The following is a 26239-nucleotide window of genomic DNA, read 5'->3' as shown; positions in this document are numbered from 1 at the left end:
GTATGAGCTTACAATAAATGGACTTCTATTTAGAATCTGTTTAAAAGAAATCACACTGTCTTTATTCCTCTTATGTAACAAGGAGGGTAGCAAAATATACATTTCACTGTGTTATACTATTTGCTGATCATTCATCAATTTTATGTAAATAAAACTTACATCTCAATTTGATAAGGGTATACATCCAATCGTCTTTTGAAAAGAAAAGGGCATGCTCTGAATCATTAAGATCAAAGTTAAATCCTATTGTGTGGTGATCTGGTCTATTATCCCTGAGATGTGAATGCCATCTAGGCTATGTCTTTAGTGAGTCCACCATAATTGACTTTTGCCTCTGGCTTGTTGGATGTTCTCTGCTTAGCTTTTACTGAATCAAACAATCACAATTTTGCTAGACTTGTGATACTAGCATTTCTGTAATCGGCTGGATGACAGATCCTATGCTGTAATTTCTATGCTGAGACAAAATTTATCTGAAGTTCAGTTTTTCTGATATTTATTTCAGACGTCATGTATAGTGTCATCTCTTGTACCACCTGTATCTAATTTACATGTGACTGATTCCATTGATTAGGATTAGGATAGACAGCACTGGTATTGCTAATGCAATTTTAAATTCTCACCATTTTCCATGCTTGTTTTGCAATATCTTAAGAGTCTTTATAATTACGTCCCTCTGTGCTATTTGCAAGACTTTGTTTTTGTAATTAGTTATTTGGAAAATATGTTGGACCCCTTCTGGGTAGCATCCACTGGACTGATGTTCTTTCCTGATCTCATTACTCGTCTGTTTTGCTCTTGTTCTCAGTTCCTTTTACTGCGGTTCTATTCTTCTAAAGCTCTTAGCTCAACTATTTCCAATTTCTAGCACAGATTTTGACCTGATTCCTTAGGGATTAGATACTGTCAGTTACTTGATAAATAAGACTATCTTGGTCCGTATGATTTCAGAGTGCCCAAATGGCTCATTAGATTGAAATACTGAACATATATTACGGTAAAACCAAAGGAAGGTAATTCCAGCAAAGTTAGTTAAGTATGTTTAGGAAAATATTGGGAGAACCCCCTCCCACGCAAAAAAAAAATCTCAGGCTTCAGGAAATGAAATAATATCATATTTGTGGCTACTGACTCTTCTGACCACTTCTGACAAACCTAAATTGGGGACAAGTTGGGACTGAGTATTAATAAATGGTTTATTACCTAACTTGAGTCATTTGATAACAATGTCTATAGATCCAATTTACCATATATTAAGGACTAAAACTACTTTTAAATGGTAACTTTCATTGCTCCACCACTTAATTTTGGTTAGCTAATATTTGCTGTGCCCCTGAACTCCTATGCAATCATGGAATCTTACAGCAGGAAGATGGTAGTGGTTGTTGGAGGCCAATCATCTCAGCCCTAGGGCATTGCTGCAGGAGTTCCTCAGGGCAGTGTCCTAGGCCCAACCATCTTCAGCTGCTTCATCAATGACCTTCCCTCCATCATAAGGTCAGAAATGGGGATGTTCGCTGATGATTGCACAGTGTTCAGTTCCATTCGCAACCCCTCAAATAATGAATCAGTCCAAGCCCGCATGCAGCAAGAACTGGACAACATCCAGGCTAGGGCTCATAAGTGGCAAGTAATATTCGCGCCAGACAAGTGCCAGGCAATGACCATCTCCAACAAGAGAGAGTCTAACCACCTCCCCATGACATTCAATGGCATTACCATCGCTGAATCCCCCACCATCAACATCCTGGGTATCACCATTGACCAGAAACTTAACTGGACCAGCCACATAAATACTGTGGCTACAAGGGCAGGTCAGAGGCTGGGTATTCTGCGGCGAGTGACTCACCTCCTGACTCCCCAGAGTCTTTCCACCATCTACAAGGAACAAGTCAGGAGTGTGATGGAATACACTCCACTTGCCTGGATGAGTGCAGCTCCAACAACACTCAAGAAGCTCGACTCCATCCAGGACAAAGCAGCCCACTTGATTGGCACCCCATCCACCACCCTAAACATTCACTCCCTTCACCACCGGCGCACAGTGGCTGCAGTGTGTACCATCCACAGGATGCACTGCAGCAACTCGCCAAGGCTTCTTCGACAGCACTTCCCAAACCCACGACCTCTACCACCTAGAAGGACAAGAGCAGCAGGTACATGGGAACAACATCACCTGCACGTTCCCCTCCAAGTCACACACCATCCCGACTTGGAACTATATCGCCGTTCCTTCATCGTCGCTGGGTCAAAATCCTGGAACTCCCTACCTAACAGCACTGTGGGAGAACCTTCACCACACGGACTGCAGCGGTTCAAGAAGGCGGCTCACCACCACCTTCTCAAGGGCAATTAGGAATGGGCAATAAATGCTGGCCTTGCCAGCGACGCCCACATACCATGAACAAATTTTTAAAAGCACAGAAGGAAGCCAATAGCCCTGTTTTGCCTGTGCCAGCATTCCTGATCTTAACAACCCTCTGAAAAAAATTCTCCTCATTTCCCCTCTAGTTCTTTTGCCAATTATTTTAAATCTGTGACCTTTGGTTACCGACCCACTTGCAAGTTTCTCCCTTGCAAGTGGGTCGGTAACTTGCTTGATCAAAATCCCTCATAATTTTGAATAAGAGCAAAATTAAGTTGGAGGTAAAGAGTCGATCTGTGATCATGTTTACACACAACAAACTGCATTAATGAGAGATGTTTCTTCTTCTTTTTGCCTTATATCAGCATATGCTACACTCATATTACTTAGTGTAATAAAAGTTAATTTAGTATTCTGTGTAAAGATTGGTTTTGAACTTTGTTCAGGCTACCAGTCACTTAGATTGTACTAATGCTTTTGACTGGCATAGCAAAGGACTTTATCGTCATTTTGTGTGCAGGACAGTTACAGTGCTGTGTAAAATACTATGCACTTTTTTTTAAATGTAGTGCTGTTGAAACTTGTTTCTTTGTTAGATTACTTGTATAATTTTTATTTTCAAATGTTTGCGAAGCAGTATGTTGATTGTGTGAAGTTTTAATTGCTTGTTGGAACTTGATGCGAACATACCAAATTATTTTCATTCCACTTTTTAACCATTCAAAGTAGGATATGTATGAACATGATTATGGAAACAATGCTTGGAACGCATAGCCGCCAGGATCACCTAAAAGATGTTACCCTGGGCATCACTTTAGTTGCACTGATTTATTAAAAATATACAGTTTCTTTGGATAAAATTCATAGCAGACTGGTTCGTCTAAATAAGATACTTAAAATTTTTGCAAAATTAGTCCTAAAGTAATAAGGTACTAACATTACAAGATAATCAGGGTACTTAAAATTGCTCTTGCATAGAGCCGGCACGGACTCGATGAGCAGAATGGGACAACTGAATTTACATTTCCAATTTATTTCCCCCACTTTTATACTTGAAGGATCCAAGTTCCTGTTTACATGCCTAAGGAACTTTGGAACATCCTGAGGATGTGAAAGGTGCTATGCAGTTGCAGGTTCTTTCTGATACATTTTTGAAAATCAAGTTCTTTTAGTTTTACTTTGACGTGCGTGCTTTTGTATACTCATGAAGATATAGCTGCTGTTAGAATGATTCTCAAACTGTTTTTTTGCTCATATGTTATCTCTGTGAATGAATCATAGAATGGTTACAGCACAGAAGGAGTCCATTCGGCCCATCAAGCCCGTGCTGGCTCTTTGTAAGAGCAATCCAGTTAGTCCCATTCCCCCGTTCTTTCCCCATGACCCTGCAAATGTTTTCCCTTCAAGTATTTATCCAATTCCTTTTTGAAAGCCATGATTGAATCTGCTTTCACCACCCTTTCAGGCAGAGCATTCCAGATCCTAACTACTCGCTGCATAAAAAAATTTTCACCTTAAAACTGTGTCCTCTGGTTCTCGACCCTTCTGCCAATGGGAACAGTTCCTCTTTATTTACTTTTATCTAAACCCTTCATGATTTTGAACACTTCTATCAACTCTCCTCTTAACCGTCTCTACTCTAAGGAGAACAACCCCAGCTTCTCCAGTCTGTCCACGTAACTAAAGTCCCTCGTCCCTGGAACCATTCAAGTAAATCTTTTCTGCACCCTGTGTAAGGCCTTGACATCCTTCTTAAAGTGCATGCCCAGAATTGGACACAATACTCCAGTTGTGGCCGAACCAGTGTTTTATAAAGGTTCAACATAACTTCCTCGCTTTTGTACTCTGTGCCTCTATTTATGAAGCCCAGGATCCTGTATGCTTTTTAACCACTTTCTCAACCTGTCCTGCCACCTTCAAAGATTTGTGCACATATACCCCCAGGTCTCTCTCTTCCTGCACTTCCTTTAGAATTCTACCATTTAGTTTATATTGCCTCTCCTTGTTCTTCCTGCCAAAATGTACCACTTCGCACTTCTCTGCGTAAAATTTCATCTGCCATGTGTCCGCCCATTCCACCAGACTGTTTATGTCCTCTTGAAGTCTATTACTATCCTCCCCATTGTTTACCATGCTTCCAAGTTTTGTGTCATCTGCAAATTTTGAAATTGTGCCCTGTACACTCAAGTCCAAGTCATTAATATATATCAAAAAAAGCAGTGGCACGAGTACCGACCCCTGGAGAACCTCCGGTCCGAAAAACAACCATTCACCACCACTCTGTTTCCTGTCACTTAGCCAATTTCGTGTCCATGCTGGCACTCCTTTTATTCCATGAGCTTCAATTTTGTTGACAAGCTTATTATGCGGCGCTTTATCAAATGCCTTTTGGAAGTCCATATACACCACATCAACTGCATTGTCCTCATCGACCCTCTCTGTTACCACATCAAAAAATTCAATCAAGTTAGTTAAACATGATTTGCTTTTAACAAATATGTGCTGGCTTTCTTTAATTAATCCACACTTATCCAAGTGACTCTTAATGTAGCCCATCGGTCTGGTCTAAGGATTTAAAACCTGGTCCCAGGAATGAATGTGTCTAACCTACTGCATAATCCAGTCTCCCCGGAATGAGGTGTTTTTTGATGATGTGCTTTGTCGCTTTATTATCCTCCGTGTGCAGGAATGTTTAATTCTGATTTTTAAAAATCTCTTATTCAGGCATAATTGATGGTTACACAGAAGAGAAATCTAGCTTGGAACGTCAGATTCGGGAGAAAGCTGAGCTCCAGCATCAGCTTGCGCAGGAGCTCCAGCACACAAGTAGCCGTCTACATGAGCTAGAAGAGGAGCGACAACAACTGCAGCAGGAGAGGGAGTTGATCACAAGACAACAGGTTGCAATGAAAGAAAATGCGGGATCTGTGGAGCTCCGTACGTATTGCCCAATTTAATTGACTCGGGTTGCTTACAATTTTTCTCATTCTCGGACAGAAACAATGGGTTCAGATTTTCAAGGTCATTGCAAAGTCAATGAGCAATTATTTCAAGTTCTTCGTTTACATTTTTTGTATACTGCTGGAATAAGCTCAGCTTGCCAGTGGGGGAAATTTTGGAAGCCAAATCCATTCAAGTGTTTTGAGCATCAGAGCATTGATCCATTAATTGCCTTCTACATGCTATTTAAAAATTGCTCCTCCTGGATGCCAGCTCATTCCCTATTGCCAGATTGAGCGTGGAGGCCTGCAGCTTCCCATAATCTATTAAACTGTCACATGCACTGATTTACTCCTTAAAACAAATTTGCCCTCCATCTTTTTCTGCAAAAAGCAGAAGTCTCCACTGGATTTATGTTAAGTGCCAATAAGCCTTTTATCATTGGATGCCTCTCCTTGAAGCATAATATAGCTATGTGCGGTGACTGGCTCACCCTAACTCCACACGTTTGAAGTGCTGTCCTGTGATACAAGAAGCTCATTGGCATTTGGGATAAGTCTTTTGAACCAGGAGTAAATTTGGTTTTGACTGGTCGGGTTCTCAGTATTATGTTGTAACAGTGCTGGAGCGTCGTCCAGTGGAAAGTTTAGTCTTTTTTTCCAGGCCTTGAATGCATATCAGCAAAGATAGTTTATCATGATAAACTATTAGTGTTCCATCTCAAGACTCCACTTTGGCTGCTGCCTAAAACTGCTTCACGGATCTAAGCTTCCTACAAGACTAGGAGAATCCAAACTGAAGCCTTCACAGGATCAGATGTTCATTGGAATGAGTTTCTGTAGGCACTTTTGTATTGAAGCAGTGCCATCGATAGCATGAGCATACTATTCTCAAAATTAATATAAAGCAGATGACTTTCAGATCCAGTCGCATTGCAAACCCTAATTTTTTGCTTTAACTAACACACAAACAAAGTTAGACCATTATTTTCTTCTATTAAACGAGGGATGCTTTGGGGAAAAATATTTTCCCTTTAACTACCTCAGTTGATATGTTGACATTCCTTTTTCATTGATCTGTTCCCTGATCCAGTGCAACTTGTTTGGCCTCAAAAGATGCTGATCAGAGCCTTTTCAAAAAATTGTTTATAATTGAATATTAATAAACTTTGATTCTATAAAAATTATACTTATTTATACCATGCATAAATTTTATATTTTCTTCTACATAATATATTTAATATCAATATATCTTGTTAGGAGAGCAATGTTGGAGTAGAGAGAACATCTGAGTAGCATGCTCTATTGTTGCTAACTTAATCAGCTCAGGCTTAAAAAAAACACAATGCAAATTGTTGAAATTTGCATACTATAAAGTAGAGTGGGTGGGATAATGAAGTTTGATGAAGTGGTCAAGGACCTATAAAAGGAGTTGGATCAAATTTATAAATAGGTGAAATAGTGGTAAATGAAGTTCAACATGGATAACTGAAAGAAAAAATAGGTGACTTATGTACTTGACTAAGAATGAAATAGAGTAATCTAGGGATGTTAGACTTGGCGCTTATCGTATCTTGTCACTATGAAGTGGCTGAATCAACAAAGCAACTGGAGGGTTGAATTGTATTGCTAAATAAAGAGTAGAAATAAGAGAATGTCATGCTGAAACTGTATGCTGTTATGGTCTAGTTGCACCTCGAGTACTGTGTTCAGTTTTAGCCACTGAAACATGGACAGTGATCAAGCCATGGTGCAGAGAAGAGTCACAAGGCTGATATCTGCTGTCAGAAGATTGAATTCTGAGGAAAGATCAGAGAAACTTAAGGTCTTCAGCCTTGAAAGAAGGTGACAAAATGAGAATAACTTGCATTTATATCGCAGTTTTAATGTAAATAATGTTGGATGCTGTTAATGCATGGGAGGGAATGCATGGATGAGCTAAAATGGGCCAAACGGTCTTCCTCATCTGTATTTATCTTCTATTGTATTTCACAAGATCAGAGCATCACATGAAGGAATGTATTTTAACATTCATTTGTATATATTTGTTTTTAAAAATTTGAATATGAAAAGATATCTCTTGTGTTGAGAGCAAGAGGAGAGTCCGAGAAAGGGAAGAGAGTCTGAGAGGTGAGCACAGTGTAAAAGGAGAGTCCGAAAGCGGGAAGAGAGTCAGAGAGGTGAGCGCAGCGTAAAAGAGGGTCCGAGAGGTGACCGCAGTGTGAAAGGAGAGTCCAAGAGGTGAGCGCAGTGTAAAAGGAGAGTCCCGAGAGCGAGAGGAGAGTCCGAGAGGTGAGCGCAGTGTAAAAGGAGAGTCCTAGAGGTGAGCGCAGTGTGAAAGAGTCCCGAGAGCGAGAGGTGAGCGCAGTGTGAAAGGAGAGTCCGAGAGCGGGAAGAGAGTCCGAGAGGTGAATGCAGTGTAAAAGGAGAGTCCAAGAGGTGAGCACAGTGTAAAAGGGGAGTCCGAGAGGTGAACGCGGTGTAAATCTAAGTCATGGACATTACATGTATTCCTGGCGACCATGTGTGCAGGAAGTGTGTCCAGCTGCAGCGACTGGCTAACCGCATTTCGGAGCTGAAGCTGTGGGTGGATTCACTGTGGAGCATCTGCGATGCTGAGATTATCGTGGATAGCACGTTCAGTGAGGTGGTCACACCACAGGTAAAGATTAAGCAGGCAGAAAGGAAATGGGTGACCACCAGGCAGAGTAAAAGGACTAGGCAGGTAGAGCAGGAGTCCCCTGGGGCCATCTCCCTCTCAAACAGATATACCTCTTTGGATGCTGTTGGGGGAGATGGCTTATCAGGGGAAAGCAGCAAGAGCCAAGCTCGTGGCACCTCGGGTGGCTTTGCTGCACAGGAGGGGAGGAATAAGAGTGTCAGGGCTATATTAATAGGGGATTCAATTGTATGGGGAACAGATAGGCATTTCTGCGGCTGCAAACGTGACTCCAGGATGATATGTTGCCTCCGTGGTGCTAGTGTCAAGGATGTCACGAAACGGCTGCAGGGCATTCTGGAGGGGAGGGTGAACAGCCAGTAATCGTGGTCCATATCGGTACCAACGTCATAGGTTTAAAAAAAGTGATGAGGTCCTGCAAGGTGAATTTAAGGAGTTAGGAGATAAATTTAAAAGCAGGACCTCAAAGGTAGTGATCTCAGGATTATTACCAGTGCCATGTGCTAGTGAGTACAGGAACAGGACAATGCGTGGCTGCAAGGATAGTGTAGGAGGGAGGGATTTAGATTCCTGGGACATTGGGACCGGTTCTGGGGAAGGTGGGACCTGTACAAGCGGGACGGATGTCCTTGCGGGGGTGTTTGCTAGTGCTATTGGGGAAGGTTTAAACTAGAATGGCAGGGGGATGGGAACCTGAGGAGGGGGAAACAAGGATGAAACAAAAGACAGAAAGGGAAGAAGCAATAGTGGAAGGCAGAGAAAACGAGGGCGAAAATCAAATAGGGCCATAGTGCAAAATAATACTAAGATGACGAGCAATCTTAAAAAGAAAAGTCTAAAGGCATTGTGTCTTAATGCGCAGAGCATTCGCAATAAGCTAGATGAATTAACAGCGCAGATAGATATTAACGGTTATGATATAGTTGCGATTACGGAGACATGGCTGCAGGGTGACCAAGGATGGGAACTGAATATCCAGGGGTATTCAATATTTAGGAAGGACAGGCAAAAAGGGAAAGAAGGTGGGGTAGTGTTAGTAAAGGAGGAAATCAATGCAATAGTGAGGAAGGATATTGGCTCGGAAAATCACGATGTGGAATCTGTATGGGTGGAGCTAAGAAACACCAAGGGGCAGAAAACGTTGGTGGGGGTTGTCTGTAGGCCCCCAAACAGTAGTGGAGATGTAGGGGAGGGCATTAAACAGGAAATTAGAGACGCATGCAAGAAGGGTACAACTATAATCATGGGTGACTTTAATCGACATATAGATTGGTCAAACCAAATTAGCAATAATACTGTGGGGGAGGAATTCCTGGAGTGTGTACGTGATGGTTTTCTAGACCAATATGCTGAGGAACCAACTAGAGAACAGGCGATCCTAGATTGGGTATTGTGCAATGAGAAAGGATTAATTAACAATCTTAGGGAAGAGCGACCATAACATGATAGAATTCCTCATTAAGATGGAGAGTGAAGTAATTGAATCCGAAACTAGGGTCTTGAATCTAAATAAAAGAAATTACGAAAGTATGAGGTGCGAGTTGGCTATGATAGATTGGGGAACTTTACTAAAAGAGATGATGGTGGATAGGCATGGGCTAATATTTAAAGAACGTGTGCAGGAATTATAACAATTATTCATTCCTGTCTGGCGCAAAAATAAAACAGGAAAGGTGGCTCAACCGTGGCTTACAAAAGAAATTCGGGATAGTATTAGATCCAAAGAGGAGACATATAAAATTGCCAGAAAAAGCAGTAAGCCTGAGGTTTGGGACATAGCTGCTAGACTGGGCCTGCGGCAGGTGGTGAGCGAACCAACACAAGGGGAAAAACTTACTTGACCTCGTCCTCACCAATCTACCTGTCGCAAATGCATCTGTCCATGACAGTAATTGGTAGGAGTGACCACCGCACAATCCTCGTGGAGACAAAGTCCCGTCTTCGACTGAAGGCACCATCCAACGTCTTGTGTGGCACTACCACCGTGCTAAATGGGATATATTCAGAACAGATCTAGCAGCTCAAAACTGGGCATCCATGAGGTGCTGTGGGCCATCAGCAGCAGAATTGTATTCCAGCAAAATCTGTAACCTCATGGCCCGGCATATTCCTCACTCAACCATTACCAACAAGCCAGGGGATCAACCATGGTTCAATGAGGAGAGTAGAAGAGCATGCCAGGAGCAGCACCAGGTGTACCTAAAAATGAGGTGCCAACCTGGTGAAGCTACAACTCAGGACTACATGCATGCTAAACAGCGGAAGCAACATGCTATAGACAGAGCTAAGCGATTCCACAACCAACGGACCAGATCAAAGCTCTGCAGTCATGCCAGATCCAGTCGTGAATGGTGGTGGACAATTCGACAACTAACTGGAGGAGGAGGCTCTGTAAACATCCCCATCCTCAATGATGGCGGCGTCCAGCACGTGAGTGCAAAAGACAAGGCTGAAGCGTTTGCAACCATCTTCAGCCAGAAGTGCCGAGTGGATGATCCATCTCTGCCTCGTCCCGATATCCCCACCATTGCAGAAGCCAGTCTTCAGCAGATTCGATTCACTCCACGTGATATCAAGAAACGGCTGAGTGCACTGGATACAGCAAAGGCTATGGGCCCTGACAACATCCCAGCTGTAGTGCTGAAGATTGGGCTCCAGAACTAGCCACGCCTCCAGCCAAACTGTTCCAGTACAGCTACAACACTGGCGTCTACCCAACAATGTGGAAAATTGCCCAGATATGTCCTGTCCACGAAAAGCAGGACAAATCCAATCCGTCCAATTACCGCCCCATCAGTCCACTGTCAGTCTTAAGCAAAGTGATGGAAGGTGTCATCGACAGTGATATCAAGCGGCACTTACTCACCAATAACCTGCTCATCGATGCTCAGTTTGGGTTCCGCCGGAACCACTCTGCTCCAGACGTCATTACAGCCTTGGTCCAAACATGGACAAAAGAGCTGAATTCCAGAGGTGAGTTGAGAGTGACTGCCCTTGACATCAAGGCAGCATTTGACCGAGTGTGGCACCAAGGAGCCCTAGTAAAATTGAAGTCAATGGGAATCGGGGAAAACTTTCCAGTGGCTGGAGTCATACCTAGCACAAAGGAAGATGGTAGTGGTTGTTGGAGGCCAATCATCTCAGCCCCAGGACATTGCTGCAGGAGTTCCTCAGGGCAGTGTCCTAGGCCCAACCATCTTCAGCTGCTTCATCAATGACCTTCCCTCCATCATAAGGTCAGAAATGGGGATGTTCCCTGATGATTGCACAGTGTTCAGTTCCATTTGCAACCCCTCAAATAGTGAAGTAGTCCGAGCCCACATGCATCAAGACCTGGACAAAATCCAGGCTTGGGCTCATAATTGGCAAGTAACATTCGGGCCAGACAAGTGTCAGGCAATGACCATCTCCAACAAGAGAGAGTCTAACCACCTCCCCTTGACATTCAACAGTATTACTATCACCGAATCCCCCACCATCAACATCCTGGGGGTCACCATTGACCAGAAACTTAACTGGACCAGCCATATAAATACTATGGCTACAAGAGCAGGTCAGAGGCTGGGTGTTCTACGACGAGTGACTCACCTCCTGACTCCCCAAAGCCTTTCCACCATCTACAAGGCACAAGTCAGGAGTGTGATGGAATACTCTCCACTTGCCTGGATGAGTGCAGCTCCAAGAACACTCAAGAAGCTCGACACCATCCAGGACTAAGCAACCCGCTTGATTGGCACCCCATCCACCACCCTAAACATTCACTCTTTTCATCACCGGCGCACTGTGGCTGCAGTGTGCACCATCCACAGGATGCACTGCAGCAACTCGCCAAGGCTTCTTCGACAGCACCTCCCAAACACTCAACCTCTACCACCTAGAAGGACAAGGGCAGCAGGCACATGGGAACACCACCACCTGCACGTTCCCCTCCAAGTCACACACCATCCCGACATGGAAATATATCACCGTTCCTTCATCTTCGCTGGGTCAAAATCCTGGAACTCCCTTCCAAACAGCACAGTGGGAGAATCTTCATCACACTGACTGCAGCAATAAATGCTGGCCTTGCCAGCGACGCCCACATCCAATGAACGAATTTTTAAAAAGCAGTTCAGAATTGAGCAAACGAGGACAAAGAGATTGATCAAGAGGGGAAAAAGAGTATGGGAGTAAACTAGCAGGGAACATAAAAACTGACTAAAAGCTTCTGTAAATATGTCAAGAGAAAAAGATTAGTGAAGAGAAATGTAGGTCCCTTACAGTCAGAAATGGGGGAAATTCTAATGGGGAACAAAGAAATGGCAGAACAATTAAACACTTACTTTGGTTCTGTCTTCACAAAGGAGGACACAAATAACCTGCCAGAAATGTTAGGGAGCCAAGGGTCTAGTGAGAGGGAGGAACTGAAGGAAATCAGTATTAGTAAAAAAAAAAATAGTGCTGGGGAAATTAATGGGGCTAAAGGCTGACAAATCCCCAGGGCCTGATTATCTACATCCCAGAGTACTAAAGGAAGTGGCCCTGGAAATAGTGGATGCATTGGTGATCATCTTCCAAAATTCTGTAGACTCTGGAACAGTTCCTACAGATTGGAAGGTGGCAAATGTTACCCCACTATTTAAAAAAGGAGGGAGAGAAAAAAACAGGGAATTACAGACCAGTTAGCCTAACATCAGTAGTGGGGAAAATGCTAGAGTCTGTTCTCAAAGATGTGATAACAGAACACCTGGAAGGCATTAACGGGATTGGACAAAGTCAGCATGCGTTTATGAAAGGGAAATCATGCTTAACAAATCCACTGGAGTTTTTTGAGGTTGTAACTAGTAGGATAGATAGGGGAGAACCAGTGGATGAGGCCTATTTGGATTTTCAGAAGGCTTTTGATAATTGTGCACACTAAACTCTTGTGTGGGACCTTAAGACACATGGGATTGGGGGGAATATCCTGGCATGGATTGGTTGACAGACAGGAAACAGAGTAGGAATAAATGGGTCTTTTTCCGGGTGGCAGGCAGTGACTGGTGGGGTACCGCAGGGATCAGTGCTTGGGCCCCAGCTATCCACAATATATATCAATGATTTGGATGAGGGAACTGAATGTAACATTTCCAAGTTTGCAGACGACACAAAGCTGGGGTGGAATGTGAGCTGTGAGGAGAATGCAAAGAGGCTCCAATGTGATTCAGACAAGTTGGGTGAGTGGGCAATAAAATGGCAGATGCAGTATGATGTGGATAAATGTGAGGTTATCCACTTTGGTTGTAAAAACAGAAAGGCAGATTATTATCTGAATGGTGATAGATTGGGAAAAAGGGAGGTGCAATGAGACCTGGGTGTCCTTGTACACCAGTCGCTGAAAGCGAGCATTCAGGTGCAGCAAGCAGTTAGGAAGGCGAATGGTATGTTGGCGTTCATTGCAAGAGGATTTGAGTAGAGGAGCAGGGATGTCTTACTGCAGTTATACAGGGCATTGGTGAAACCACATCTGGAGTATTGTGCGCAGTTTTGGTCTCCTTATCTGAGGAAGGATGTCCTTGCCATGGAGGGAATGCAACGAAGGTTTACCAGACTGATTCCTGGGATGACAGGACTGACATATGAGGAGAGATTGGGTCGACAAGGCCTATATTCACTAGAGTTTAGAAGAATGAGAGGTGATCTCATCGAAACATATAAAATTCTAACAGGACTGGACAGACTAGATGCAGGGAGGATGTTCCCGATGGCTGGGGAGTCCAGAAGCAGGGGTCACAGATTCAGGATACGGGGTATGCCATTTAGAACCGAGATGAGGAGAAATTTCTTCACGCAGAGGGTGGTGAACCTGTGGATTCTCTACCACAGAAGGCAGTGGAGGCCAAGTCATTAGATGTATTTGAGAAGGAGATAGATATGTTTCTTAATGCTAAAGGGATCGGGGGAAAAAGCAGAAACAGGTTACTCAGTTTGGCGATCAGACATGATCATTTTGAATGGCAGAGCAGGCCCGAAGGGCCGAATGGTCTACTCTTGCTCCTAATTTTTGTGTTTCTATGTATGAAGTTTTCATGAAAGCTATGAAAGTTTGTGTCAGCCTTTCATGAGTATCAAGCAGCACTCAAGCTTCAGAAATTAATTTTCAACGCTAACGCAATTAATATGTGTTGTTGAACGGCTGAATATCCTTGGGGACAAAAATTCTGTAATTAGCTACATATTTTTGAAATGGGATTTAATGTGTGCTTTATTTACATAGAATTGGACCTTTTTTAAATATAAATATATAGGCTAGTAAAGAGGTGTTTTCTCCAAATGAATGTATTTGCTGCTAAAGAAAACATTTTCAAGTATGTAAAGTTATGGAGACAAAATTTACTGTTTCTTTTAAATATGCACCAAGTTCAACTTTTTAATATCCATGTTTTTACATTGCATGTATAATATAACTATACAACTTCTAATTCATTTTACAAAATTCTTTGCTGTACTTTCTTCTGTAAACTCACTATAGTCTAAGTTGAAAGCTTTATAGATGGCATCTGAATTACTGTGCTTTTTTGTTCTCCTAGGCCTAGTTGAAGCTGCAGATGCAGCACCAGAAGCAGGTGTGTTTGTATACTGCATGGCCAATCTGCAAACAGATAGTGTACATTTGGAGAATTGAGTTGTACTGATTTCAATTCTTTTGAGCTGGATGCTTGCTTTTTTGGCTATCTAATTGTTACTAATCTGTAACTTTCAAATCAAATAACATCATTTATATAATAGGTTTTGATTGCTGAAAGATACCTTTAACAAGTTAAAATAAGCATGATGCCCTATTAACTAATTGATGCAATGTGAATTCTTGAGAAAAGTAAATCATCTTTTTTTTAAAAAAAATGAACAAATGTCAATTGAGATATTGAATAAAGTCAAGAAATCATATCTTCTAACATAGATATATTTAATCTCAAAATAAAGGGATTTTTCTGTCAATTTTAATTCAGCAAAGTAATAAAGCATAACACCTGAAATATTTCAATTGTACAAAATGGGGAGAAAATAATGGCTCAGTACCATTCTCTGTGGCAAAAATATTTTTAGGATTCATAAAATGTTGAGTGAAAGCCTATTGAAAATAATCCAGTTTAACTCCCAATGAGATTAAAAAAAAGATGATGGTTGACATTGGATTCATACTAGCTGTGGTGCATAATTTGAGCATAACTAACATGATTTCTGTCTTTTCAAATTTCCTGCACTCTTCTAACAACTTGATTACATAAAATGCTTCTCATGATTGTGGTTCTTCATATTTGCTACAGAGGTAGGTGATGGAGTTTTGGCATGGCTTTTGGAGACGCCATTACAGAACAAGCATCGTGGGACTGGTTACACAGTTTATCTTACTATTATGAACACAACAATTAATGGGTTTTTATTTTACGTACAGAACTACTGGAGGAGACTGAAAAGCTCATGAAGGAAAAACGAGAAGTGCAGCGCCAGGCAGAGAAAGAACAGAATGATTTCACAAAACAGGTGAAGATGCTAGAAAGTGAATTAGAGGAACAGGTGAACACAACAATAGAGATGGAGCAGGAAAAGAATGCTGAGATTCTGGACCTACAGCAGCAGAATATGGCTCTGGAAAAACAACTGGAGAAAAACAGAAAATTCTTGGATGTATGTATGTTTTTGTGGCTATAATTCATAGAATCATAGAAGGATACAGCACAGAAGGAGGCTATTCATTCCATCATGCCTGTGCCGGCTCTTTGAAAAATCTATCCAATTAGCCCATTGCCCTGCCCTTTCCCTATAGCCTTGCAATTTTTTCCCCTTCATATCTAATTCCCTTTTGAAAGTTATTATTGAATCTGCTTCCACCACCCTTTTAGGCAGTGCATTCCAGATCATAACAACTCGCTACGTAAAAAAAAATCTCTCCTCATTTTTCCTCTAGGTCTTTTGCTCATTACCGTAAATCTGTGTCCTCTGGTTACTGATCTATCTGCCACTGGAAACGGTTTCTCCTTATATAACTCGCTCAAAACCCTTCTTAATTTTGAACACCTCTATTAAATCTCCCCTTAACCTTCTCTGCTCTAAGGAGAACCACCCCAGCTTCCCTAGTCTCTGCACGTAACTGAAGTCCTGCATCTGTGGTATCATTCTAGTAAATCTCCTCTGCACCCTCTCTAAGACCTTGCCATCCTTCCTAAAGTGTGGTGCCCAGAATTGGGCACAATACTCCAGCTGTGGCCTAACCATTGATTTAACAGTGGTTTAGCATAACTTCCTTGCTTTTGTACTCTATGCCTCTGTTTATAAAGCCAAAAATACCATTTGCTTTTTAAACAGCCTCCTCAACTTGTTCTGTCACCTTCAAAGACTTGTATACATACACCCCCAGGTCTCTCTGTTCCTGCACCCCCTTTAAATTTGTACCATTTAGTTTATGTTACACCTCCTCATTCTTTTTATCAAAATGCACACTTCACACTTCTGCCATGTGTCTGCCCATTTCACCAGTCTGTGTCCTCTTGAAGTCTGTTACTATCTTCCTCACTGTTCACTACATTTGCGAGTTTCGTGTCATCTGAAAACTTTGAAATTAGGTCCTGTATGCCCAAGTCCAGGTCATTAATATATATCAAAAAGAACAGTGGTCCTAATACCGACCCCTGTAGGACACCACTGTATACTTCCCCCCCCAGTCTCAAAAAGAACCTGCTTTCTGTCTTTCAGCCAGTTTTATATCCACGCTGCTACTGCCCTTTTAATCCCATGGGCTTCATATGAGATAAATTCAGTATCTTGTATCAGTGAGCTTCATATGAGATAAACGTTCTTGGCTAGAGTATCTTCTTTTCATGGAACATGCATCTGGAAGTCTTTGGGCCATGATTTTAAAAGGGAGAAAAATAGCCAAAGTTTTCACTCCCGTTCACTATCCAGTGACTGCTGAGGATTGGGTTCAGTTGTGATACCCTCTCTATAGGTGACTGTTATGCTAATGCTCGCTGTCTGCGCTTGGATATGAAAAATGCCAACTTGGGCAGTGTACCTTGAGTGATGCTGACACCTGTGGAATCATACACCAGCTTGAATCTCTGTCTTTTGAGAGGAGAAAATTGGTGGTTAGGGGTAGGACTGTATCAACTGAACCCAGTAAGTATTTCTTTAGCTTTGGATCAGAATAGGTCATCTGCTTTGGTCAGTGCATACATTTGTCTACGGCCTTGGCTTCTATTGTCACCATTGCTTCTTGTACATTGAGCATGTTTATTGCCTGAAGCAGGTGTAGATTGTGATACCTAATTATACGTGGATGATAATCTTGGGTCCTCTTAATCTAAGAGAGAGGATGAAAGAACACTTGACCCTCATCTATTCAACACGGAGAAGATTTCCTTTGAATATAATCCCCTGCATGACAGCGTAATGTTTCTCCCTTACAAGCTGTGACACAATGTTGACCTTGTAATTATAAATCACCAGGCAGATGATACAAAACTCGGAAATGTAATAAACAGTGAGGAGGATAGTAACAGACTTCTGGAGGCCATAGACAGACTGGTGAAATGGGCAGACACATGGCAACTGACCTATCCTCCTGTCAGTTTTGCACTAATGACCACCTGAGACTCATAGGCAACATCAAGATAAGAAACTAGCCTCTGGACCCTTTCACCTGGCCACCAAGTTGGCACTGATCTCTGATTACTATACCAACTATGGACTTTAACCCTCAATATGGATCTGAACTCTGGATGACAGGACAAGTAGGTTTCACTCATGAATTCCCTGTGTAAAGGACTTACTCATGTGACATGTAAGTTTTTTTTCCCCCCCTACTCTGTCTACTCGGATGTGAATTTTGTCTGATATCCAGACTCAAACTCAAATCATTTTAACTCCCTGTTGGTTGATTCTCTCTTCTCCCACCTCCAACCTCGGCTGCCGAGACATGCACTCATCTCCCCCATCCCAATCTTTCTGCAACGTGCACCTCTCCTTCCCCACTACATATGACGATACTCTCCAGGTAACCTCATCTCCTTTTACCATTCCAGGTTCAAATCCCTCCTGGACAAGCCCCCAGCTTCCCTCTGCATATTGTAATACCCACTGCTGGCTCACAAAACAACAACCCCAATAGCCTTATACCCTGTTTCTTTCTGTCTTTTTTCCTCTTTCACTGCCCCAACCCCCTTCCAATGTCTCCAACTAATCAACCATTGTCCCACTTTCTATTGCCCTTCGGAATGTCTGTTTCATTGCAAACCACACCAAGACCTCGTATTAGATGGGTCTATAGAGATTCTGACCATAGTCTGGCTTACAGTTGGCAATTCCTTCCCCTTCAACAAAGCTACACCATCTGGCTTCACCTTGCACTCTATCCCCTGCCCAAAGTCCGATAGCAGTGATGTCTCTCTCATCACTGGGTCCCATCTCAGCCTCTCCTCTCTTCTGATACCTTTTCCTTTACTGAATACCTCGCCTTCTTCCACCCACCCCCCCAACTCACCCTTCAGAGTGCTTGTCATCTAATCCCCATGATAAGTTTCTTGTCGTGATCTTATATCTGGTTTGTCGTCTTGCGCCCTTGTACCTAGTGACTTCTCATCCTCTGATTTTTATGTACACCCTTGCATCCCCTCCCGCCCCAACTTCTTTACTGTCCTCAGTTAACTGCGACCGTTACATTAACATCATGCCTCAACACCATTGAAATATACATCAAGAATGAGTCTATCTCTGACCACTTGCTCATCTCCCTGGAATGCTTTAGACCTCAACTCCATTTACCCACCTGGCTCACCAATTGAGGGACAGACCTGACAGTGGGGACTGAGATTCTTCCTACTCAACTCCAGATAACCCTGATAATGGTTAAGTTGATCCTAGCAAGATGGGCATTGGAGTGCTTCCCAGTAATCTGCTCAGGTATGCAGTGCACTATTATCTGGTTAAACTACTGCAAACTTGGGGGTACATAAACCTGGGGTCGGCCAACCTGCACCTAAATTCTCTTGACTTGCGCAAGTGTGAAGTATTCCTAAGGGCAGAGTCTCTACACTCCATATTGGGCGAAAAGAAACCCGACAGGTGCTTGTAGATTTTTCAGCAGCTTGAATTGGGGACCCTTAAACATGGAGACTGGAAGCCATCAGGTCCTGGAGATTTGTTTATCTTAAGTCGCATTATTTTTTCCCATGATCATTTTTAACTTAAATTTAATCCAATAAGTTCTTCCTTGACTTATTTTTAGGTTCCTTTGTACAGCTGGTATTTTGTACTTTTTCTCTACTGTGAAAACAAATGCAAAGTATACACTTAGAAGATCTGCCATTTCTTATTATCCATTAGTCACACCTGAATCTGTCTTCAATGGGCCCACATTCCCTTTTACCACTCTTTCTCAATATATTTATAAAAACTTTTACTGTTAATTTTGATATCCCTTGCAATTTTTTTTCAGATACCTTTTTTGCACCTCATTACTTTATATCCCGTTGTTGCTTTTTCATATGAAATACTTCCTTGAATAGAGACTTTGTCTGTAGGCTTACCCATTAACAGTTCACCCCGGTTTACTGTGGTCAATTTATTGCTCAACCCTTCAACATTTGCTTTACTTAAATTTAAACCTAAAAGCCGATTAATCCCCTGGACCTGATGGCTTACATCCTAGGGTTCTAAAAGAGTTGGCAGCAGAAATAGTGGATCCATTGGTTATGATCTTCCAAAATTCCCTAGATTCTATAAACGGTCCCAACAGATTGGAAGGTAGCAAATTTAACCCCGCTATTCAAGAAAGAAGGGAGAGAGAAAACAGGGAATTACCGGCTAGTTACACTGGCATGAGCCATTGGGAAAATGCTGGAATCCATTATTAAGGAAGTGGTTACAGGGCACTTAGAAAATCATAATATGATTAGGCAGAGTCAACACGGCTTTATAAAAGGGAAATTGTGTTTGAAAAATTTATTAGAGTTTTTTTGAGGGTGTAAATAGCAGGATAGATAAAGGGGAACCAGTGGATGTAGTATATTTGGATTTTGAAAAGGCATTTGATAAGGTGCCACATAAAAGGTTGTTACGCAAGATACAGGTTCATGGGGTTGGGGGTATTAGCATGGATAGAGGATTGGCTAACGGACGGAAAATAGAGTAGGGATAAACGGGTCATTTTCAGGCTGCAACTAGTGGAGTGCGGCAAGGATCAGTATTTGGGCCTCAGCTATTTACAATCTATATTAATGACTTAGATGAAGGAACTGAGTGTAATGTATCCAAGTTGGCTGCTGATACAAAGCTAGATGGGAAAGTAAGCTGTGAGGAGGACACAGAGGCTGCAACGGGATATAGACAGATTGAGTGAGTGGGCAAGAAGGTGGCAGATGGAGTATAATATGGGGAAGTGTGAGGTTATTCACTTTGGTAGGAAGTAAAGAAAAACAGAATCTTTTTTAAATGGTGAGAAACTATTAGTGTTCAGAGAGACTTGGGTGTCCTCTTACAAGAAACACAAAAAGTTAGCATACAGGTACAGCAAGCAATTAGGAAGGCAAATGGCATGTTGGCCTTTATTGCAAGGGGATTGGCGTACAAGAGTAAGGAAGTCTTACTATAGTTGTACAGGGCTTTGATGAGACCTCACCTGGAGTACTGTGTACAGTTTTGGTCACCTTACCTAAGGAAGAATATACTTGCCTTAGAGGCAGTGCAACAAAGGTTCACTAGATTGATTCCTGGGATGAGAGGGTTGTCCTTTGAGGAGAGATTGAGTAGAATGGGCCTATGCTTTCTGGAGTTTAGAAGAATTAGAGGTGTTCTCATTGAAACATATAAGATTTTGAGGGGGCTTGACAGGATAGATGCTGATAGGTGGTTTCCCCTGGCTGGAAAGTCTAGAACTAGGGGGCATAGTCTCAGGATAAGGGGTCAGCCATTTAAGACTGAGATGAGGAGGAATTTCTTCACTCAGGGTTGTGCACCTTTGGAGTTCTCTACCCCGAAGGGCTGTGGATGCTGAGTCATTGAATATATTCAAGGCTGAGATAGATAGATTTCTGGACTCTTGGGGAATCAAGGGATATGGGGCTTAAACGAGAAAGTGGAGTTGAGGTCGAAGATCAGCCATGATCTTATTGAATGGTGGAGCAGGCTCAAGGGGCCATATGGCCTTCTACTGCTTCTATTTCTTATGTTCTTAAAAGCTTGGTTTATGACTCTCCTTTCACCCTCTGAATTTAATATTATATTTGAATCATATTATGGTCATTATTCGCAAGATGTTCCCTTACTGTCAGAATATTAAGCAATTCCGGTTTGTTACTCATCACTAAGTCTAGTATAGTGTTCCCTTGTCAGTTCTAAAACATAATGACCTAGAAACTCGATTGTGCTGCACCCATTTTTCAGGCACTAAACAGACGTTAAAGCATCCAATGTGACAGGCAGGAAGTGCAAGCTCATTATGAGCCAGAATTGCACCATCCACCGTATTGAATCGGGCTACTCCTTAGGTACACCAGAACTATGGAAAATACTGAATAATATAATTCAAATTGGGGTCCTGTACTTGTTGGAGGACCCTATTCTGATATCGGTATGCCCCATCCTAGATTCAATGTAAACAATTTTACAACACCAAGTTATAGTCCAGCAATTTTATTTTAAATTCACAAGCTTTCGGAGACTTCCTCCTTCCTCAGGTAAATGTTCAGGAGCTCCTTGAAGCCTACGCATTTATACATATAGAACAATACATGGTGTTTACAGACTGCCCCTGCAACTGCCCGTTGCCAAGGCAATCACCGTGTTCAGACAGAGAGGTGTCACCTGCAGAACCCCCGAATACACATTCAACAAAAAAACAAACAGGGAAAAAAAACAGAGAAAAAAAACAGAGAGAGGCAGAAACATCCGGAAGGCAGAGAAAGCCAGCAAATGACCCATTATATTAAAAACAGATAACATTTGTTCGCTGGTGGGGTAACGTGTAGCGTGACATGAACCCAAGATCCCGGTTGAGGCCGTCCTCATGGGTGCGGAACTTGGCTATCAATTTCTGCTCGACGATTTTGCGTTGTCGTGTGTCTCGAAGGCCGCCTTGGAGTACGCTTACCCGAAGGTCGGTGGATGAATGTTCATGACTGCTGAAGTGTTCCCCGACTGGGAGGGAACCCTCCTGTTTGGCGATTGTTGCGCGGTGTCCGTTCATCCGTTGTCGCAGCGTCTGCATGGTCTCGCCAATGTACCATGCTCTGGGGCATCCTTTCCTGCAACGTATGAGGTAGACAACGTTGGCCGAGTCACAGGAGTATGAACCATGCACCTGGTGGGTGGTGTCCTCTCGTGTGATGGTGGTATCTGTGTCGATGATCTGGCATGTCTTGCAGAGGTTACCGTGGCAGGGTTGTGTGGCGTCGTGGACGCTGTTCTCTTGAAAGCTAGGTAATTTGCTGCGAACGATGGTCTGTTTGAGGTTGGGTGGCTGTTTAAAGGCGAGTAGTGGAGGTGTGGGGATGGCCATAGCGAGGTGTTTGTCCTCATTGATGACATGTTGAAGGCTGCGGAGAACATGGCGTAGTTTCTCCGCTCCGGGGAAGTACTGGACGACAAAGGGTACTCTGTTGGTTGCGTCCCGTGTTAGTCTCCTGAGGAGGTCTATGCGATTTTTTGCTGTGGCCCGTCAGAACTGTCGATCGATGAGTCGAGCGTCATATCCCGTTCTTACTAGGGCGTCTTTCAGCGTCTGTAGGTGTCCATCGCGTTCCTCCTCGTCTGAGCAGACCCTGTGTATTCGCAGGGCCTGTCCATAGGGGATGGCCTCTTTGACGTGGTTAGGGTGGAAGCTGGAAAAGTGGAGCATCGTGAGGTTGTCCGTGGGCTTGCGGTAGAGTGAGGTGCTGAGGTGCCCGTCTTTGATGGAGATTCGTGTGTCCAAGAAAGAAACTGATTCTGAGGAGTAGTCAATGATTCAATGTGATTAACTTGCCCAGCAACTCGTCGTGCTAACAGGTAGCAATGACCCTTCAGCAGTGCTATTTAAAGGGATCATGCAGTGCTTGCAGGTTAGTTGCTGGTTTGTCATTTGAAGCTGCTAGTTAACTTCTGGTTGTTTTTTGGCCTGTTTTCTGACTCTAAATTTAACTGCTGAGAAGATGATTTTGCTGTTGCTGCACTGTTTTTGGCCGCGTTCAAAACAATTTGACAGCAGTGATGGGTAGTCTTGTAAAATCATAGAATCATAGAGCGCAGGAGGTCATTCGGCTCATCGTGCCTGTGCCGGCTCTTTAAAAGAGCTATCCAATTAGTCCCACTCCCTTGCTCTTTCCACATAGTACTGCACATTTTTGCTTTTCAAGTATATAACCAATTCCCTTCAGAAACTTAGTATTGAATCTGTTTCCACCACCTTTTCAGGCAGTGCATTCCAGATCGTAACAACTCGCTGCGTAAAAAAATATTCTCCTCCTCTCCCTCTGGTTCTTTTGCCAATGACCTTAAACCTGTGTCCTCTGGTTACTGGCCCTCCTGCCAGTGGAAACAGTTTCTCCCTATTTACAATCAAAACCCCTCATAATTCATAATTTTGAACACCTCTATTAAATCTCCCCTTTATCTCCTCTGCTCTAAAGAGAACAATTCCAGCTTCTCTAGTCTCTCCACATAACTGAAGTCCCTCATCCCTGGTACCATTCTAGTAAATCGCCTCTGCACCTTCTCCAAGTCCTTGGCGTCCTTCCTAAAGTGTGGTATCCAAAATTGGACACTATACTCTACCTGTGGCCTAACCAGTGCTTTATAAAGGTTTAGCATCACATCCTCTCTATCTAAACCAAGGATCCCGTATTCTTCTTTTAACAGCCTTATCAACTTGTCGTGCCACTTTCAGAGTCTCTCTGTTCCTGCATCCCCTTTAAAATTGTACCATTTAATATATATTTCCACTCCTCATTTTTCCTTCCAAAATGCATCACTTCACATTTCTCATTAAATTTCATTTTTTTTAATTCATTCATGGGATGTGGGCATCGCTGGCAAGGCCCATCCTTAATTGCCCTTGAGAAGGTGTGGTGAGCCGCCGCCTTGAACCACTGCAGTCCATGTGGTGAAGGTTCTCCCACAGTACTGTTAGGTAGGGAGTTCCAGGATTTTGACCCCGCGACAATGAAGGAACAGCAATATATTTCCAAGTCAGGATGGTGTATGACTACACGGGAACGTGCAGGTGGTGGTGTTCTCATGTGCCTGCTGCCCTTGTCCTTCTAGGTGGTAGAGGTCGCGGGTTTGGGAGGTGCTGTCGAAGAAGCCTTGGCGAGTTGCTGCAGTGCATCCTGTGGATGGTACACACTACAGCCACGTTCCGCCGGTGGTGAAGGGAGTGAATGTTTAGGGTGGTGGATGGGGTGCCAATCAAGCGGGCTGCTTTGTCCTGGATGGTGTCGAGCTACTTGAGTGTTGTTGGAGCTGCACTCATCCAGGCAAGAGGCGAGTATTCCATCACACTCCTAACTTGTGCCTTGTAGATGATGGAAAGGCTTTGGGGAGTCAGGTGGTTAATCACTCGCCGCGGAAAACCCAGTCTCTGATCTGCTTTTGTAGCCACAGTATTTATGTGGCTGGTCCAGTTAAGTTTCTGGTCAATGGTAACCCCCAGGATGTTGATGGTGGGGGATTCGGCGATGGTAATGCCATTCAATATCAAGGGGAGGTGGTTGGACTCTCTCTTGTTGGAGATGGTCATTGCCTGGCACTTGTCTGGCGTGAATGTTACTTGCCACTTATCAGCCCAAGCCTGGATTTTGTCCAGTCTTGCTGCGTGCGTGCACGGACTATTTCATTTTCTGAGGGGTTGCGAATGGAACTGAACACTGTGCAATCATCAGCGAACATCCACATTTCTGACCTTATGATGGAAGGAAGGTCATTGATGAAGCAGCTGAAGATGGTTGGGCCTCGGACACTGCCCTGAGGAACTCCTGCAGCAATGAGATGATTGGCCTCCAACAACCACTACCATCTTCCTTTGTGCTAGGTATGACTCCAGCTACTAGAGAGTTTTCTCTCTGATTCCCATTGACTTCAATTTTACTAGGGCTCCTTGGTGCCACACTTGGTCAAATGCTGACTTGATACCAAGGGCAGTCACTCTCATCTCATCTCACCTCACCTCTGGAATTCAGCTCTTTTGTCCATGTTTGGACCAAGACTGTAATGAGGTCTGGAGCCGAGTGGTCCTGATGGAACCCAAACTGAGCATCGGTGAGCAGGTTATTGGTGAGTAAGTGCCGCTTGATAGCACTGTCGACAACACCTTCCATCACTTTGCTGATGATTGAGAGTAGACTGACGGAGCGGTAATTGGCCGGATTGGATTTGTCCTGCTTTTTGTTGACAGGACATACCTGGGCAATTTTCCACATTGTCGGGTAGATGCCAGTGTTGTAGCTATACTGGAACAGTTTGGCTGGAGGTGCGGCAAGTTCTGGAGCACAAGTCTTCAGCATTACAGCTGGGATGTTGTCAGGGCCCATAGCTTTTGTTGTATCCAGTGCACTCAGCCGTTTCTTGATATTACGTGGAGTGAATCAAATTGGCTGAAGACTGGCTTCTGTGATGGTGGGGCTATCGGGAGGAGGCCGAGATGGATCATCCACTCGGCACTTCTGGCTGAAGATGGTTGCAAATACTTCAGCCTTATCTTTTGCACTCACGTGCTGGATTCTGCCATCATTGAGGATGGGGATGTTCACACATGTCTGCCTATTTCACCAGTCTGTCTATGTCCTCCTGAAGTCTGTTACTATCCTCTTCACTGGTTACTACGTTTCCAAGTTTTGTGTCATCTCAAACTTTGAAATTATGCCCCCATTAGTCATAGGGCTGCTTTTGGGGCTGGAGGAGGTGGGGGAGCAGCAAGGAAGACAGGAGAGGGCAGGAGCAACTTGCAGAAGAGGGAGGAGTCGGGAACTGCAGAGGAGGCCATATCCAGAGCGGGTCTTCAGGGACCACTTCTCTGACCTGAACTTCTCGGAGGAGTAATCTTTGAGGGGTCTTCACTTCAGCAAGAGGCTATCACTGAACTGCATCACCCACTGCAGCCACAACTCAAGCCTCAAAGCATGGACAGCACTTAACTTTTATACCACTGGCTCTTTCCAGGCTGCAGCAGATGACATCAGTGACATCTCTCAGTTCACAGTCCACCGCTGTATCAGAGAGGTCACTGAGGCTTTCTACACTAGGAGAAACACCTCCACCTCGTTCCCC

General features: G+C 43.4%; 1 protein-coding gene across 3 annotated transcripts in view; it reads left to right on the top strand.

Annotated features, from left to right (window-relative positions):
• Positions 1-26239, top strand: part of akap9 (A kinase (PRKA) anchor protein 9) — a 248150-nt gene that overhangs the window by 137408 nt on the left and 84503 nt on the right. For 2 of the 3 annotated variants that reach the window (XM_068006470.1, XM_068006463.1), the window contains exons 25-27: positions 5090-5302; positions 14533-14568; positions 15399-15631. In XM_068006470.1, coding sequence (XP_067862571.1) covers positions 5090-5302; positions 14533-14568; positions 15399-15631 — 482 coding nt within the window. The remainder of the gene's footprint in view (positions 1-5089; positions 5303-14532; positions 14569-15398; positions 15632-26239) is intronic. The other variant, XM_068006479.1, reaches the window with a different exon arrangement.

This window comes from Heptranchias perlo, chromosome 2, assembly GCF_035084215.1.
Source record: "Heptranchias perlo isolate sHepPer1 chromosome 2, sHepPer1.hap1, whole genome shotgun sequence".
In the NCBI taxonomy this organism is placed as follows: Eukaryota; Metazoa; Chordata; class Chondrichthyes; order Hexanchiformes; family Hexanchidae; genus Heptranchias; species Heptranchias perlo.
This window is presented reverse-complemented; position numbering and strand designations above follow the sequence as displayed.